Here is a 13,722-nt window from a genome sequence, read left to right as displayed (position 1 = left end):
CTGGCTTTCTCCTGTCTGTTAACAATTATAGGGAGGAAGAACATGCACCTCTGCGCATGCTCAGAGCAGCTCTGCCCTTCTCCGTGATGTCTCTGTGGAGATGGAAAAGCACCAAAAGAAGTGACCAACAGCTTCAGTGTCCATTATTCAGTATTATTGCAATGAATGACATACAACCCCAAAAGGTGAATGGCGCAGCTTCGCACTCTTCACTAACAAAACACCATTTCTGTCCCCGACTTTCCTGGACATCAGTGTTTGGGGATCGTGTGTTCCTCTCTGACCCTTTCAGAGATAAAAAAAAACTTGAAGATGGACCCATATACACACTAGCATTGTGGCAAACTGTGGTGGGATCTTTCCAAACGAAGAAAGCAGAGCATGCCCTGCTCTGGAAAGAACCGTCCCCTTTGGCCCTGCAGTCACACCTACACAGATGCTTAAGGATGTGCAGCAGAGATTGGAAACTTTTTGTCTATTTTATTTTGTTTTACTTAATTTTTATGAGCATTTTCTGCCAATAGTAGCTAGAAAACCTGCTGCATCCCCTCTCCCGGCTCTGACTGATTATGCTTTGCACAGAAGTTGTGAGTTGCTGGAGAGACAGACAGCTCATGGAGGTCATGGACAACGGGGACTTGGTGGCTCTGGCGAAGTGGACCAGAGGTGCGCATGCAGCTGAGAGGTACCTAGGAGGATGGGATGTAATCGTTCTTTCATGCTCTTCCCCTGAATTTCTGCCTTATGCGATCCTTTTCATTACGGATGGCCCCTTCGGGACTCTTGTGCTGCTGTCACCGCCCTCTGGAGGCACTTCCCCCCCTGTCCCACTTGGCCACCCACCCATCGGGCACTGCGGGAAGCGCCGCGGCTTCTGGCAGGTGGGAGCAGTGGATGGGGGGCTCTGCTACTGCTGCTCACGGCCAAACCAACCTGCAGGTGAGGAAATGAGGCAAGCCGATTCAGTTTTCAATAAGGACATGACTTTAATCACCCCACTGTTGGAAGAAATGATATGCTCACTGCTTTTGAAAGCAATGAATACGTGTACAACCTTTTAGCCAAATTAGCCTTTTGGAAGTCATCATGTGATGAAAGCTTTGTGTTCCTCTTTTTGCTGCATTGGCAGCCAAATTGTAGGAGCAGCCAAACTCCTAGATAGGAGTATTCCTATACTCCTATAGATAGATTTGTATTCTGAACAGTGCTCACAACAACTGAAGCACAAATGACAGCAGTTATCGTACAAATGCATGTGCATAAAACTGCAGTATTTCCAGTCGGCTACAGAAAGTACATAATTGCTCAAATATATATATAAATTACACCCTTGCCATTCAAATTACCTAAAAAATGTCTTCCCAGATAGGTATGACATACATAAGTCTGCATCTCAGTAATTTCAGAAATTGTGTCCATTGCTGAAATGTGATCTATAGACATTTTAGACAAATCCGAGTAGAAAAATCATGCAGATCTACTTTGCAGCATATAAATAGAAATGCTAGAAAAATAGATCTATTGCATATAACAATAACACAATGTGTAACAGCTAGCCTGCCAAGCTTCATTTTGACCTGCGACAGCATCCCAACATTCTATATCTAAACAGAAACATGGGCCAAACTGAAGAGGTCAGCATCTTTTCTCAGTTATGTGCACAGAAGTTAAAGCTGCAAAGCAGGGTTTCTCTGGTCCAGGCCAGGGGCCTCATGAACACATAGAAATGTTCTTCACAAGCCTTCTGCTGCTCAGTGTCTGAAGAAGCTGTTCCCCAGCTGTGAGACAGCACCATAGGAAAGCTGTGCCCTGCGCAGCACAAGTCTTGGCCATCCCTTGACTAGGAGATGCAGTGTGGATGTTCCAGCTGGCAGTCCTCCTTCCTAGAGCGTCTCTTGCACAGAAGATGCTGTGTAGCCATATTCATGGAGTTGTAGAGCAGAGACTTCCAGTGCAGCAGCTCATTCTGGTGTGATTTTTATGCACTGGAGTGGTGTAATGCCATGTTCTTGTAAAAGTTAGACTTTTTGAACAAGCGTCAATAAAGCTAAAATTCACAGGGCGCATTCATGCTGATTGTGATCATTACGTTATTTATACTAATGAGGGGAATTAATTTGTGCTTGTAAGCTTTGACCTTGCACATTGTGGTGGAGACCATTTCCTTCCTTCAAAAAAGAGGACACTTGGGGACAAGTGTAAAGGGTCCTCTCTCTACATAGAATCATAGAAGCGCTAAGGTTGGAAAAGACCCACAGGATCATCCAGTCCAACCATTCGCCCTTCACCAATGGTTCCCGCTAAACCATGTCCCTCAACACAACATCCAAACGCTCTTTGAACACCACCAGGCTCGGTGACTCATGAGTTAGAGAAAGTGCGTGGGGCAAATCAGTGTATTTCTGAGTATAGGAAAAAAGTAAATGAGCCTACAAACAACTGCAGTGGTCCAGGTAAGTCCTTCTATTTTTACACAGCCCTTTCTCCAGTTCATTATCCCTCTGGTAAATACAAGGAACTTTGAATGTTGCTGCAGCACTCGCATGGAATAAGGCACGCAGTTTTGGGCACGGAATTTAAAACAAAGGATTCACCCAAACTGGGTGAAAAGGTTGCTTTTGGATGTTCAGGAGAATAGAAAGCCTATCTTAAAAGTGGAGAGAAAAGGACTGGACTTGTTTATCCTGGCAAACAGAGACTAGGAGTGGGCTCTGGTACTTCTTCTGGTACTTCAACAGTGCCCAGTCATATGCTGGACAGCCTTTTCCTGGACAGAGTCCTTGTTGCTCTTTTAGGAACAGCTTTCTCCTTTACTGGTGTCTGCCCAGACACTTGAAAATGGCAGTTTCCATTCACAGAGCTTTTCTCAGCATTACATGAGTCTGACTCAGTGATCCGGGAGCTGGAAGACTTCGAGTCCAAGGAAATCTGGCTGACAGCAATGCTGCCCACACTCTTGGAGGAGTACGTGTAAATCATCTTGAGGAAGGCAGACTTCGTATTTGTTTCTTGCTTGTAAATTATGATATAGCACTTAGGAAAAAAAGTGCAACAGAGAATCCCATAATTGGATATTAATATAACAATAATCTCCACTGCTGGTAGGTATTTGCCAAAGGTAGTTACATAGACAGGGATAAATACAATCCATGCTATGAAGTAAATTAGCATGCCAAAGGTTATGAACTTAGCTTCGTTGTAGTTCTCTGGTAACTTCCTGCCTTTAAAGGCACATATGAAGCAGATGAAGGCTAGAGCAGCTATGTAACCCAGCATAATCCCAAAAGCCACAACAGAGCCCTCGTTGCACTCCAGAATTATGGCTCTCGGAATAGAGAAATTTTGCTTTACAAAAGGCGTCCTAAATATTAGCCAGAAGGTGCAAATGATGACCTGAATCCCAGTGCAGATGAATACAATGGTTATAGGTTTATAGGCACATTTCAAGAAATTCTGCAGCTTGGGATCAAAACTAAAGGCTAGTAAAATTTTTAGTGATTTTATTAAAATACACGAAATGCAGAGTGCAAAGCTTATGCCGAAGAGGGCTTGCCGAGTTCTACATTTGAATTCTGTGGGTTCACCTATGAAGAACACAGTGCTTAAAAAAATGAAGAAGTGGCTAAGGAGGATAATATAGCAGACAGTTAAGCCTCCGGATGCCTTTACAACTGGTGTGCTCAAGTTTTTAGTGAATATTGCACTGATGGAAAAAATGAGCACAACCCCAAAGGCGGAGAGGAGGAGCAGGAAAATAGCGAACCAGTCTGTCCAGCCGAGGAAGTGGATCGTTTTTCTGTAGCATGTAGTGCTGTTCACGGGTGCCCAGTAGGTTTTGTTGTGGCACCGGTAGCAATAATCCATATCTGAAAGCAGAAAAAAATGGAGGTGACTCAGGAACCCGAAGCAAGTAAACTACTGAGTGAATGGTAAAGCCTTGTGATACAAGAAGGTGGGAAGGGATATGGGGCAAAAAGTGAGGCATGGGCCAGGCCTGCAGCTACCTGGAGTACCCCTTGCCATGGACACACCACAGGGATAGAGCTCGGGAAACCTTCACTGACAGCACGGTGGTGGCCTGAGTTTGAACCAATTGCCCTACAGAGAGTGGAACTGCAGCTCTTTCATTTACCTAGTTCAACAAGAAAAAAATCTTTCTTTGTTCAGAAATCTTTTGAAATGCAACAGCAAGAACACACACTGAGGTAGATTCCACATTCAAAGGTTACTTTTCCTGTGAAATTCCTGTTATCTGCTACGGAGAAATGTCACAATTGTTTGAATAATAAAAGGGATAACTTGCAATTTCTTTTTTTTTCTAACTATAAGGCTTTAGAAGTACATTGTACCTCAATTTTCTTAATTCCATCTCTCTTCTCCATATTTAATGCCTTCCTTTTTTAAACCTTACTGAAACTGTAAATGAACCAGCATAAGCATCAGATTTGATGGTAATACTACTACACTGTCGTATGTAAAACATCATAGTACTCCTTAAGATAGAAAGTATGCCAGCAAGCAAATAAATAACCCTTGTACTTGCACTGGGCTTTCTGTGTTGCAGAAAGACACAGAAGCAAGGCTCTACTGTCATGAGAATGTGTCATCAGCCATACTTTCCATCCAAACACAAATAACAATATTGAGCCACAAAGTCTAACTGCGTAAAGTTTTGTATTCTAAAGAACATGGAAACCTCATTTTATATGCAGAATACTGTTCTTCTCTTTTTTTTATCTGTAAAACTAAGCATTAACAAATGTTTTAACCTCATTCCAAAGTTATACCCACGGTTGCCAAGGTGCATTATTCACAAACAAAGCAATTCTATTGATCTCTAAATAAACCTTTATTTGGATCACAATTCTTTACCTGTTTGATTGCTGTAATGGTTTTCTGGGCAGTAAACACACTCGTAGCAGCATGTGTGTGGACTTTCTGTAACCTTTTTCATCTGTCCTGGTCTGCAGTGCTGGGAGCATGTTGATGGAACCTTCTGCATTGTACAGAGAAGAAAAATAAGTAAATAAATAAGCTCAGGCATTACTGGTTACTATGGACCATTAAAATATGCCTTCAATAGGCCTATGATTTGAACTCTTTTTTTGTATCTAACATACTTCTAGGGAACCTGAAAATGATGTTGAAAAATGTGATGTAGGCTCTGTATGTCTTATATTTTCTCCACACTCTCAGGAAGAGACAGGATGGGGCCCTATCTACCTGACCATTTCATTTTTTGGCCCTTAATCAGTGTGATTGTATGTAACTTTTAAATACACATCCAAGTGTCTCATTCGGCTTTGAAACTGGAAGTTAGACCTCTGGGATCCAGATCCAGAGAAAGAACAGAAGCATCTGGGAGGGGCTTCAGATGGACCACGCCACACATGCAGTCCTGACACCCTGCTCAGCAGCTCTGAGTGCAGAGCAGATTACCTGGCTCTATGGGACATGTTTCTGCCATGTCACCCACACAGTAGCTCACCCCTGGGTCATCAGGCACTATTCCAGGTTTGTGTGGTCAGGACCTTCTCTCAAGAGCTGGATTCAGAGCCTTCTTCCAAATATAAGCCTTGTAAATGGACGGACAGTCCTAAGAGATGCTGCTGTTTCTTCTCCCTCCAGGTTAGGACTTACAAGCTGCCATCCTGGGCAGTGCCGTGAAGAGGGACAAGATGAAAGGTCTTCTGTCCTTAGCCTCTTCTATCGACTAAGGCTACCCAGAAACTACATTCATCCCACCTTGTAAACGGCCTTTCCTCTGGCCTGCTAGAACAGTGCCACACTTCACCGTGCACTGATGACATTATCCAGCTGGAGCTGGCTGGGGCCAACCACTCCTTCTGTCTGCACTGGTGCTGGGACTCCATATGGTGCCACCTACCTCATACTCCTGTGTTTGTGCTGACTCCAGCTCTAACAGGAGTAAATAATCAACAAGGCTTTTTTTTTTTCCCCTCAGCTGTAATGACAGTAGAAATGCATCTACTTGTGAAAAATAAATGGTTGCCTTGTGTAAGACAGGAGACATATATCAGTAGTCATTTTCTGTTCTAAAAATCAACTTCACATTCTGGAATAGTATCCTTTGGACAGATGTAACTTCTGATTTACTCATCATAGGAAACCTCTTAGGGGAATTCTGGAGAAATAACTTAATTTCTAATCACTGAGACTGCTTACAGGCTCATGTGCCTCTCAGAATGCATAAAAGTAGTTGAATTTTACCTAGAGAGGATGCATCATTCTGAAAGGAGAATATGACAGAAAATGAGTGATTTTTTACACACACTTCAGTTGAAAACACCAGAGGAAGAGGGACACATATGAAGAACATTTCAGATGTTATCTCAACAAATTAAAAGTTACCTTTAAATCCAGAAATTCTTTTTTTTTCTCCTCATCCTCAAAGATGAAGTAACCATTTTCTGGGTCATATTCTGCCATAGTGGTGATTTCCATGCGGCCATCAACTTCTTTCCAAAGAAGTACATCATAACCTGAGCTCAGATCGCCTTTGGAGTCAAACTTGATTTCTTTATCATCATCAATGATTATAACTTTTTTAAGTTCTTCAAGGAGCTGAACATAAATATAGGAAACAATGACATACATCGGTGTCATTTCAGTGTGATAAGCTGAATAGTTTAACATTAGCATGATAATATCAAATTAAAAGAAGAAATGTTGTTTTTTACAAGTGATATAATATTAAAAGGGATCTGTATAATTGTTAATCCTATGTCCTACAAAGATTCACATTATTCTGACAATCCTTGTTGATCTTAAAAATCTATTAAGCACAAATAGTCATTTTTCATCTTTATGCAGTGTGTGCAGATACCTGTGTATTAGTATTTATATTTCCAGCCTTGGAAATTTTGGTGAAAAAGAAAACATGCAGGGAAGAAAAAAAAAAAAAGGCCTTTCAGAACTTCCCTTACTGTAAAGAATGGCTGTGATTGATGCTTCTGTTGTTACCGTACTGTCAACAAAGTGGACCTGGGCAACATCTCCTTCCAGTGTAACCTCCCCCAGTGCTGGAAACACCTCATTTCTCATTTAACGTTTTCAGCTGAGGCTGTGATATTGTGTATTGCAGGGTGAGGTTCTGAGTTATGGAATGAACAGTAAATGCCATTTTACTCAGATAAATTGATATATGGCGCAATGGTGGTAGACAACAAGGTTATATTTGATACTTCATAGGAAATTTCATAGCAGGCACACTTCTATAGGACAACTATCTAGCTTAATATTATAATATTAATATTTCTTAATATTTCTCTCTCCCATATTAAAAAGAACAAAACAAAACAAAACAAACAAACAAAAAAACGATTTAAAAGGTTCATTGTGAGTCTAGAAAAGGACAGGCTAAGGCATGCAGGACACAATCCCAGTTCATGAGGAGACTGCAAGCAGATTTTCAGTAGCTACCATGGCTACAAACTGAAGCAAAGGTTTTATTGCTTTGCAAGCCTAACAACTTTCGGCAATAGGGGTTAATTAACAATAAAAAACAAACCAAGGATTCAGTGAGTGTTTGAATTTGACTGTCCCTTGAAAAGCATTCTTACATGGATCCCCGTGTAACAGTTATAGCATGTAAAGAATATGCTGGCAAATCTATTATTTAAAAGGCTCTGGTATAGATATATGTGTAAAAAAAAGTCTGGCATTTGTAATGTTTTTTTTCATATGTAACATCACTTTTTCACAATTTATATATTTTCACTGCCTGTCTACCAATTTATGAAGAAACAAAACATGTGTCTAAGTGACATTTCATTTGATTTGGACATTGCACAGTCTTGTGGGACTGAACAGGGAATTTTTGGTTCAGTGTCCTCAGTTTAGTTGTTTAATCTTCCTCTTCTTCACTTTTCCAATATCTCTAAAATACAGGAATAACAAAAACTTTTGGAATACATCTTCAGCTTCAAACAGAAGGAGCTAGTAATTAGCAGCATCATTATTTAATTTATATTTATTTTTGCAAATGCGTAGTAACAATGACTCTGCTATTTCTCTGTATGTTGAGAAGAGTGATATGGATTTGCTGTGTCCTTACCTTTAAATATACCCATTTCCAGAGGGGCTAAAGTTAGTTTAGAAGAAACGTGTTATGGAAACAGCACTGGGAGAATAACTCTCTCCTTCAATTTCTCCAAGAATTTTTGGCCTCTAAGCAGGACGTTAAATTTGGATGGTTTGGGATTTAATTCAACAGTGATGTAAATGCAGCTCCATAAAGTTGCATCCCCTGTAGAATGATCCTGAATTTGTGCCATCTGCATTTACAAATTCATGTAAATGTTTGATTGTTACTGTGGCTGTTGTTTTTTTCAAGTCCCCTATCTTGGTTTGACCTGCCCTGACCCAGGATAAGAGGTCAGAGCAAGTCAGAGTGCTTCAGTGGGTGTTTGACTTTTAAATGAACTTTTGTTTAATCCACTGAGTAAAAGTGTGTAAAAGTGAATACTCCTGAGCAGGTTCTCAGGTAAAAGGTCAGGTCAGGTTTACTTGTCTGATTTTTCCAGTTCTTTTCCCACCTTGTAAAGTCTGATAACATGTACCTCACTCATCTTCAAGATTGTGTCACATTTTTCTATCAGTCATTTCTCTATAAATCATGATCAGACACAAGAGTGGTCTGCTGAATTTTCATTTCCAAGAAAAATTACATTACAGAGCAATATACCTGAGCTCAGACAAAATGGAGACAGCAGTTAGAGATAGAAGGGGGATTTGAAACTCTCAGGGGAACTGTCCTCTTCTGTAACATCTCTACCTCTCCGGAGCACACTGCTGAGTATTACAGTGGTTTGCAGAAACAGGACCAATCATTAGTGGCAGAATATCTATGTCAACCAGATTGATTGGACGTTTATGTTCTATCCTGTACAAGTAGCTAGTAAGATGTTTCAGCAAGTAGCTTAGAGACTGGAGTTCTCATCCAAGCTGATGCCTTCTTTGAAGATGATTGGGAAAGTGCTAGGTTAGCTCATCGGTGTCCAACCTTTTGGCTTGCTTGGGCCATATTAAGTGAAGAGGAACTATCTTGGGCTGCACATACATAGTTTGCTCTGAAAGTAATGCCTCCTATTTATTTCCATGGATCAGCTAGTTATCTGTATATAAACTGAAATAATACTTCTCAATCTACAGTAGAATACAGCCATGGCTTAGCATCAGCAGTTTCTGCATCTGCATGGGCCAAAGCAAGGGAAGAAAGCTAGATTCCAGTTCTCATCACTCATTAGCAACTGCTGCTCTGGGAGATGAGCTATGGTTTCACTTGGCCCATGCAGTGGTGAGGAAAGGCAGAAACAGGAATAAGGAGCCATTTAGTGGAAGGACTAAACAAGCAAATTCAGGAATGCAAGAGGAAAAATGAGATGGAAGTTATATAGAGTGAGACCTCAAAGAATTAACACCATACCTCCCAGGGGGCGAAAGCAGAGGGATTCTTGCAGTTTCTGTCTTTGCATTGCCCTTTTATGGCATGGGCAATGGCATAGACTGCAAGTATAGTACTATGGATAAATCCCGGTTCAATGTTGGCATTCAAAAAATCATCTCTCCAGATCTGATGGTTATTCTCAACATTTTGCATCAGGTCATACTGGGATTGGCTTGAAATACACATTTGAAAATCGTAGTTGTCCAGGTGTGCACAGACTGACAAAAGCATAATATATTCAAGTAAAAACTTGTTGTTTTCAGTGGGCCTGTCATGAAGATTTCTCAGAAAGTCTTGGAATGTTGATAAGTCCTTATTTTTAAATCCAAATCCCACAACTGTTCCCAACTTTCTGATGTTGGGCATTGTACTGATTTTCACTGCAGTTGACCAGTTATCACTTGCAATCCAAATCTTTTTTACGTTTCTCTCAATTGCCTTCTTAAATAGTTTGAGCACATGAAATTGTCTCATAAAAACTACAATAACATTTACTCTGGTTTCCTTGACAATCTTCTCAACTGCACGATCAACTTTTGTATGAAAGGTGTTATCAGAGAGATAGGCAGGCAGCATTTCTTTAAAAGCTATGCAAACACTGTTTGCCATGGCCTGGATCCCAAAGCTCTCCAGAGCAAAGCGCCCATTGTCATCATCTGTGGCTATTACTCCAATCCAGTTCCACCCAGACTCGCAGATCAGGTGGGCCATTGCTCTTGTCTGATGGAAATCACTGGGGATAGTCCTCAAGAAAGAAGGAAAACGGATTTTGTCACTGAGGATTTCAGCTGATGATGCAGGACTGACCTAGGAAGAGACAACTGTTTAGTTATGGAAGTGATCTCCTCCAAAGGATTCTGAGAGCCCCAAAACTTCCTCTATTGCTTTTCCATCCCTCCTGTGACTGCAAACACAGAGCAACCAAACAGGGCAGGATTCCTAACCCTGCTGTTGGAAGATAGGCCTGTGCCCAGCACCCTTCTCCTCATTTTCATCCTACTGCACCAAATTGCTTTATCAAAAGCAGAGAACAAAACATTGTAAATGGACCTGACAGTTGTGTTTGTATAAGTATTTTGATTTAATCTGTAGAAATCCCGTCACCACTATTCAGAACAATACTTGACACACTGGAAGTACTCAAATGTTGTTGGAGATGTTATTAAAATTTCTAGTATGCCTACATTTTGCAATGTTTTTCTAGCACTATGTTAGTATAGTCCACCCACTTATTTATTTTCTCTCAAAAATGTAATTATTGTACTTTAAAGGGGTCATAAGGTCTGTTAGAAGATCCTATCAGAAAAAAAAGAAAAAGAATATCTAATACTAAAGAATTGTATAATATTTTTTTCTTATGTAGAAGTTTTAGCCTTCCTATTGTGAACATAGCAAGAAAAAACATAATAGAAAAATATAATTTAAATGTATTTACTTTTTAACCTTTGTCTAATTTGTTGTTTTTCCTACTGTAATATTTCTTACCTTGCTTGACAGTTCTTAACAAATCTAAGTTTTCCAAAATGAGAGCCACCTATCTGGACAAGATATCAAATCTTAATGTCAGCAGATTGCAGATGCTGTCGATGAGAAAAATCTACCAGGTCACCTTTTCCATCTCTATGTCACAACATAAATTTGTTTTATCATTTGTCTTTTGAGTAATTTCAAGTGCAGCTTTTAATTTATATATCAAATGTAGCTTGTATGATGGAGCTGGAGGCCATAGTTATTTCCTCCCAATCAAGGGGAAAAGATTCAGTTAGAAGTTATATTTAGTTCATATTTTAAGTATTTTGCATGTTTATGCTACTTTGTTGCAAGGTAATATATGTCTAATTACCAAAATCAGTGTCAGCGCAAGACAATTTTGGTTTTGATCACAATTACTTTTCTTGTAACAGTGAAAGTAATAATGGAAGCACCAGCCTAAGTGCAAGCATGGGACTGTATGAACTAGAACTAGTACTAGAGTGGCTGGAAATAGAGAAGAATGTTGGGGGAAGGAGTAGTCATATTTCTTCTCTTCTATAGCTGCTTGAAGAGCAGCAGGACTAAAACTATTTCTTTAGAGCAACTGTGAATTGCAGTCCCTCCAATTAGAGCCACATCTAGCCATGGTAAATTTGATCCTCTGTCTCAAATGAAATAATTCCCTCAAACCTACCTGTGGGATTAGTTGCAAAGCCAATAGCCTCGAAACTGCCATTGACACCTCAGAGTAGCTGGCTCCGGTGACTGCCTTAATTCTTGGTACATAGTCAGAATAGTTACACTTGAACTCTACAATATCCTTAGAAGTATTGGATTTGGACAGGAACCTCAGAGCAGATGCCATGGCTTTTGTAACTTCTGCACAGGTATCATAGATTTCATAGCCCAGAGTAACTCCAGATAATAATGTTGAATTGTTGATCATTTCAATAGCATGTATCATTGCAAGAGTCTGAAGAAAAATTTGAATTTCAAAGCTGTCAGGAAACACAGAAGTTTCATTTTAGAAAAAAAATATTTCTGAAATAAGACTGAAGCAAATTCTGTTCACATCCTTTAGCTTTGCCAGCTACTGAAAGGAAATGCTTGGTGTGATTTGCTTGTGTTTTACTGACTCAGATTTATAGAATATCTCGAGTTGGAAGAGAACCACAGGCATCATTAAGTCCATCTCCCAGCTCTACAGAGGACCACTCAAATTTCAAATCCTATGTCTGGGAGTGTTGTCTGAGCACTTCATAAACTCCACCAGCTTGGGGCTCTAACCACTGCCCTGGGGAGCCTGTTCCAGTGCCTAATCACCCTTTGGTGAAGAACCTTTCAATAACATCCAACCTGACCCTCCATTGATTCAAATTCATGCCATTAAAAAAATAGAAAATCACAATAAATAATAAAATATGGACAAAATGACCAACTTTGACATCATTTTGAAACAAACCCATATGAATTCCATACATTAAAATAAAATTTATGGACTTGTACCTATATTAAAATGAAAGAAAATGCATGTATGAATTTATATTATATCATATTCCTGTATTTACAAAAAGTAGGATACAGAATCAACAAAATAAATATTCTGATGTTCAGTATAAATGTGAATGCGTACATGGCATGGCGTATGTTCTGTTTATCCCATCACACAATGACACAATTATAGTACAAAACATAATACCTACACTGAATATAACGATGGCAACATAGTAGTACAGTAGACTACCAACATGGGTGTGAGGAGCATACTTCTATATGTGCTTAGACAAAACTGAGCAGGCTGCCTGTGTTCAAAGTACTTAGGTGCAACTTCACAATAAATAATGAACTGCAAGGCAGAGTACTTCAGACACAGAGCAACAAAACAGTATTAACATGACAATTAATTGGTTCCTCAACACAAACTTCTAGGGCTATTTGATTCATTGTGAAGATTGAAATAGGATCAAATAACCATTCCCTTCCTTGGTCAGCAATAGTATTTTCTATCACAACTTAGAGATTCCTTGTCATTCTATGTTATGTTATGAGCAATTTGTTCGATGTCCAAAGTCTTCTAAAAACTGAGAAATGCAAGAGAAACAGATTCTGTTGATCATGATACTAATTCTATTTGCCTGATTTCAGTGATCTCTTAGTTGTCATATTTGTAATGCCATGTTACTCACCCAGCACAGTTCTGAATTACTGGCTTGATAGGATGCTCTTCTGGTTGCAGCATTTCACTGTGAACTGCAAACAAACCTCCTATAATAATGTCTCCCGGAGAACTGGCGCCCACAAAGTCATCTGTATTCTGGCAAGCAGAAGCAGCGTCAGAGCTGATCACAAAGGGAATCAGCACTAAGCTAAATAATGCCATGCTTCTGCTTCACCTGCTCACTCCCAGCTTTAAGTCCATTAGGCCAGCTACCGTGCCAGCAAGTGTTCCTATGTCATCTATAAACAGCAGCAAAGGAAAAAAGGCTGAGCTCCAAAGTGAGTCACACCTCATAAGGTGCTTGTATTTGCTTCACTGACTCAGGTTACTTTATTGGAACTCCAAAGCAATGGTGTCACATAAAGCATGAGAATGCAGGGGAGTGAGGTGGAAGGAAAAAGAGATATGAATTTAAAAGGAAGTGCTGGACATAAATCTATTCTGTTGTGTTCAAAAGATATTATACTTAATCTGAAACCCTTGGCAAATATTTTTGTATAAATTTGGGCTTGACTTGGATACTTTCCAGCTGATTGCTGGGTGGAGAATATGTAATATGGTA

General features: G+C 39.9%; 1 protein-coding gene across 1 annotated transcript; it reads right to left on the bottom strand.

The window, feature by feature from the left end:
• Positions 1–961: 961 nt before the first annotated feature.
• GPRC6A (G protein-coupled receptor class C group 6 member A) lies at positions 962–13,394 on the bottom strand. The gene is made up of 6 exons (XM_426177.6): positions 13,129–13,394; positions 11,637–11,940; positions 9,449–10,276; positions 6,373–6,585; positions 4,873–4,996; positions 962–3,866 (listed from the first exon to the last, which is right to left on the bottom strand). The coding sequence occupies exons 1-6, from the start codon at positions 13,320–13,322 to the stop codon at positions 2,746–2,748; spliced, it is 2,784 nt and encodes a 927-aa protein (XP_426177.4). The 5' UTR covers positions 13,323–13,394; the 3' UTR covers positions 962–2,745.
• Positions 13,395–13,722: the final 328 nt, after the last annotated feature.

Source organism: Gallus gallus, chromosome 3 (assembly GCF_016699485.2).
Source record: "Gallus gallus isolate bGalGal1 chromosome 3, bGalGal1.mat.broiler.GRCg7b, whole genome shotgun sequence".
Classification (NCBI taxonomy): domain Eukaryota; kingdom Metazoa; phylum Chordata; class Aves; order Galliformes; family Phasianidae; genus Gallus; species Gallus gallus.
Note: the sequence above shows the minus strand (reverse complement) of the source record. Positions and strands in the feature narration are given on the sequence as shown.

Excerpts from the sequence above, each read along its gene's own strand:
- GPRC6A (XM_426177.6), bottom strand. The coding sequence starts at position 13,322 with ATGGCATTATTTAGCTTAGTGCTGATTCCCTTTGTGATCAGCTCTGAC. Across the intron at positions 10,277-11,636 it reads CTTTGCAACTAATCCCACAG|GTCAGTCCTGCATCATCAGC; the intron begins GTAGGTTTGAGG and ends GTCTCTTCCTAG. Across the intron at positions 6,586-9,448 it reads CTGCTTTCGCCCCCTGGGAG|CTCCTTGAAGAACTTAAAAA; the intron begins GTATGGTGTTAA and ends ATTTATGTTCAG.